The 4,820-nt window shown below is 42.2% G+C and overlaps 1 protein-coding gene across 1 annotated transcript in view; it reads left to right on the top strand.

Annotated features, from left to right (window-relative positions):
* LOC124254100 overlaps positions 1 to 1,974 on the top strand; it is an 11,827-nt gene extending 9,853 nt beyond the window's left edge. The window contains exons 8-9 of the mRNA XM_046687973.1: positions 808 to 922; positions 1,922 to 1,974. Of these exons, the coding sequence (XP_046543929.1) occupies positions 808 to 922; positions 1,922 to 1,974 (168 nt within the window). The remainder of the gene's footprint in view (positions 1 to 807; positions 923 to 1,921) is intronic.
* The last annotated feature ends 2,846 nt before the right edge of the window (positions 1,975 to 4,820 follow it).

Raw genomic sequence — 4,820 nt, 5'->3', positions numbered from 1 at the left:
GTATGTGTTTATTCCTAACTCTTACGGGTCTTGCACTGGCATAACCAGAATAAAATACTACCGACGTTCTCCTTAACATCTTTACCTACCCTCAGATGATGTTAAAACGTTAAAACTCGGATCTACAATCTCTGTCTGCTTTGTCTGCCCCAAACAAAACGAACGAAAACACAAGCACCTTTGCAAGTATATATGATTTATGATTTCAGTAATGACAATGCAATTTTTGAACAGCACAATAGTATTTTTCAGAACATTGTTTTTTTATAATATCTCAGGCACCCCCAAAACATCCAGTGGTCAATCTTTACAAATTGCCAGCTATATATTTTATGGAGTTATAAACTGACTTGGTAAATCCACGTGTTGACTTTAATTATGTCAATGCTTATGCATATAGGCGTCAGCGATAGTATCATCAACATTGTGCTTACTTAGCCACTAACACAAACATGTGTACACAACAGTCCTAAATCAGTGACATGGAGCAGCCTACTAACGCAAGTCATGCGTCGCCCCTTCTGTTAACAGCCAATCGGGAAAGAGCAGATTGCTAATGGTCATAGTCTATGTCTTTTTCGCTATTTGGACATTTAAAGACAAATAAAACATCGCGTGGCAAGCCTATAGAATAACACTTTCATTCCCAACAGCATGGTATTATAATAAGTTATGTCCAAAAGTGGGAATAAGTATAAAACGGAATTACGGAATACGAAGTTTGAAACAATACATTACTAGCGACATTGCTTCTGTAGTTCTAGTATCTGTTTGATGTCCCTGACTAACTGTACCATTTACCTACAGTTTACCAACGACCCCTGGGTAGAGGTCACTGTCCAGTTCGCCAACCAGAACCTCCTGGTCACTGTCAAGAATGGAGAGTCACAGGTCGTACAGAGCAACATTGCCTTCGCCGGATGTACGTTTTTATCTCAAACCTTTTTAATTATTTTCGACCCGTGAAGATCCGGGTTAGAATTTATCTTCAGCTACCAATGCTTGCCGTAAGAGGCGACTAACGGGATCGAGTCGTCAGGCTCGCTGACTTGGTTGACACATGTCATCGCATCCAAGTTACGTAGATCGATGTTCATGCTGTTGATCACTGGATTATCTGGTCCAGACTGGATCATGTACGGAGCGCCGCCATATTGCTGGAATATTGCTGAGTGCGGCGTAAAACAGCAACCCAACTAACAGTTCGTGCTGAAGCTGTCGAAAACGTCCTATATTAGACTTCCAGCCACTGAAACGACGTAAGCTGGTAGGATAACTTTAGGGGATTATAATCAATATGCAAACAACTCACGGTAATGAAGCATATATGATAACAGGGGTTCAAAAACAATCCTCCAAATGTCTATTGACTCATAGAACATCAGTATATAAACAAATGAATGGTCAGTATTTATGGATGCTATGGGGAGTTCGACGTTCCGGAGTAAATTCTTACTCCTTCAACAGGTGATTCACGCTGTGTTACCCGTCATAAAAGAAGTTCACTCTCACCTGTAATGTGCATCACTTCTAAATGCCATTCAGAGACTTTATATCCCAATGGTTTACTGAGTTCGTGTTTTCAAGGAGTACATGGTATGAGTGTAGATGCCCAAATGGTGACGTCACATGGTTTCTGATTGGTAGATGCCCAAACTACTCCTGTCCAATGGTAACGTCCCAATTGTTTCTGTCCAATGGTAACTGTCCAATGGTAACTGTCCAATGGTAACTGCCCAATGGTAACTGTCCAATGGTAACTGTCCAATGGTAACTGTCCAATGGTAACTGTCCAATGGTAACTGTCCAATGGTAACTGTCCAATGGTAACTGTCCAATGGTAACTGTCCAATGGTAACTGTCCAATGGTAACTGTCCAATGGTAACTGTCCAATGGTAACTGCCCAATTGTAACTGCAGCCAATCACCAACAACTGCAAGCCAAGAGTCTGTCCAATGGTAACGTGGTATTAAATGGTAACAGATCAATGGCAACTGCCCAATCAACTGCCAATGGTAACTGACAATGGTAACTAATGGTAACTGTCCAATGGTAACGCCATCTTTGTGCAGGAACATATAAACTCGACCTGTTAATAGTATATAATGATGAGACGCGAGTCACCAACAACTGCAAATGCCATAGATCAGGCATTATATTGCTAGCCATCTTTGATATAAACTCGACCTGTTACTGGCATGAGAGGAGTGATTGGCCAGGATTGTATATTGCTATATCGGTCTCTGGCAGAGGACACTGTGTATATCTTGTTTCATTCGACCATTAACCAATCTTCAAATCAAGGTTTCCCGGTATATGTCAACTCTGACGATACGTGAAAAGAAAGTTTACAAAGCTGCTGAATGTTTTATATACAAACATAAACAGTTCAATTGATGGCTACATCAATAAGAGAGTGAATTCAGCAATATTTCAGCAATATCACAGCGACACCAGAAATGGGCTTCACACAATCCACCCGGGTGAGGAATCGAACCCAGAGATGGGCGGCACACAATGTACCCGGGTGAGGAATCGAACCCAGAAATGGCCTTCACACATTGTACCCATGTGGGGAATCGAACCCGGGTCTTCAGCGTGACGAGTGAACACTTTAACCACTAGGCTAGCCCACCGCCCCAACACAGCAAGTAGTGCCAGCTGTCCATGCAGTCCATGTAATGGGCTGGTGGGGTAACCTAGTGGTTAAAGTGTTCACTTTTGGTGTCCCCCTCCGTGAAATTGCTGGAATATTGCTAAAAGCGGCGTCAAACCCAACTCACTCACTTTCTTTCTTTGTTTCAGGTGACAGCCTGGAAGTGCCTTGCTTAACACGTCCCACCGCTGCAGTCCTCTTCTCCAGACTGACTTAAACATCATGCTTAACTTCTAAAACCTTGCCGATTTATAAATGCAAATATATCACATTTCGAGGAGAACCATTTCCGAGGAGAACCAGTTCCAACAGATTCAATTGTTTTCAGCAAATTCCAAAATTAGCTAGTATTGCCACCATTCCTTACAGGGATCAATTGCCATGTTGTTTATTTTGCCATTCTATTTATTTGTATTTATGTACTTGTGTATTTCCGGAAACGGTCGTCACCTCCTTCGTGTTATTAAACTAGTGCAATGTTGATGGTTGTTTGTTTGTAATCACTGGGATTGTCCGGCGGCAGCAGCAGCAGCAGCAGCAGCAGCAGTAGTAGTAGTAGCAGTAGACTAAGGCTTAGTCTCTGAATATATTTAATTTTGATAGTAACAAACAAGCCCATTTATATTGTAGTAGAGAAAATAGTAGTAGTAGTAGTAGTAGTAGTAGTAGTGGTTCAGGGACTGAGACAGACTATAGTAGCAGCAGTAGTAGTAGTAGTAGTAGTAGTAGTCAGCAAGGGAAACGGATTGAGTTGGGAAATTGGTGTGACCGATTTTCTCATCTGCGTTTGCAAAAATACTCTGGTCACTATAGTCCGTTTGGCTCAAAATCTAACTCGAAAACTACTAAACATATAGTACTCAATGAAACACTGATCATAATCAAAACATCAGACCAACTGTGATTTTTTTTCAGAATTAATGTCCTACAATAAAAAAGTTGTTTAACAAACTGTCATTAAAATCTTGATACATTCCACTATTTGTTACGAGGGAGGAGTGCAAAGACAGGAACAGCCAGGTATAGTAACTGTTCCTGGAGAGTGGTTGGACCGAACCAGGTTTTCTGTAACTTGTGATATCAGATTATCATCGCAGAATGTTACAGACCCGTGATTTTCCAGGTTAGAATTGGTCTTCAGTAACCCATGCTTGTCGTAAGAGGCGACTAACGGGATCGTGTGGTCAGGCTCGAAGACTTGGTTGACACGTGTCATCGTATCCTTATTGCGTAGAAGGATACGATCACAGGATTGTCCAACTCATATGGACTCTTAGAAGTAGTATTTACCAATGGATCTGTATGTTGCTTTTGTATAATGCCAGATAAACGTTTATGATTGTGTTCCACTCAGTGAGTGGAGGTTTTCGAGGCGATGGTAAGAAATATTCCATCTCTCAGCAGCTTGTAAACATTCACATGTAGATCGATGATAGGAACAACAAGATGGCGGCGTTCTAACATCGAAACCAACCTTAAAATCCCATTTTTGGTCGGCTGTTATTAGACTACGGAGAAACAACTGTGTATTTTGTGATCAACACATTGTGGTGCAACTACTCGTCTACCCTGCTATCAGAGGTACAGAAGTACCCGTGAAGATCCGGGTTAGAACTGGTCTTCGACTACCCATGCTTGTCGAAAGAGGCGACTAACGGGATCGGGTGGTCAGGTTCGCTGACTTGGTTGACACATGTCATCGTATCCCAATTGCATTGATCGATGGGGTTGGGTTCACCACGTACTCTGTGAGGGGTGTTATCAGGTACTCTATGAGGAGTTTTACCTTGTATTCTATGAGGAGTGTTATGAGGCACTCTTTGAGGAGGTTTACCTGGTACTCTATGAGGAGTATTATATGGTACTCTATTAATAGGAGGATTACCTTGTACTCTATGAGGAGTTTTTCCTGGAACTTTATGAGGTGAGGTGAGGTGAAATTGGATTTAACGTCGTGCTTGAGAATATTTCGCTCACATGACGACGTGCATGCGTGTGTGTGTGTATGTGCGGCTGCTTGTACTAGCCCAGACTTAAGCTGGTTTTAAAGTGCTAGCCCACTGAGATACCATGCCGCAGTGAAGCATGAATACCCCACTCAGACACATTATACTGACTCCGAGCCGACCAGTCCTTGTTGTACCCATTAATGCCGAGCGCCAG

Source organism: Haliotis rubra, unplaced genomic scaffold (genome assembly GCF_003918875.1).
Source record: "Haliotis rubra isolate DU_JTF1 unplaced genomic scaffold, ASM391887v1 Scf563, whole genome shotgun sequence".
Taxonomy (NCBI): domain Eukaryota; kingdom Metazoa; phylum Mollusca; class Gastropoda; order Lepetellida; family Haliotidae; genus Haliotis; species Haliotis rubra.
The sequence above is the reverse complement of the archived record's forward strand: the minus strand, read 5'-3'. Positions and strand labels throughout refer to the sequence as shown.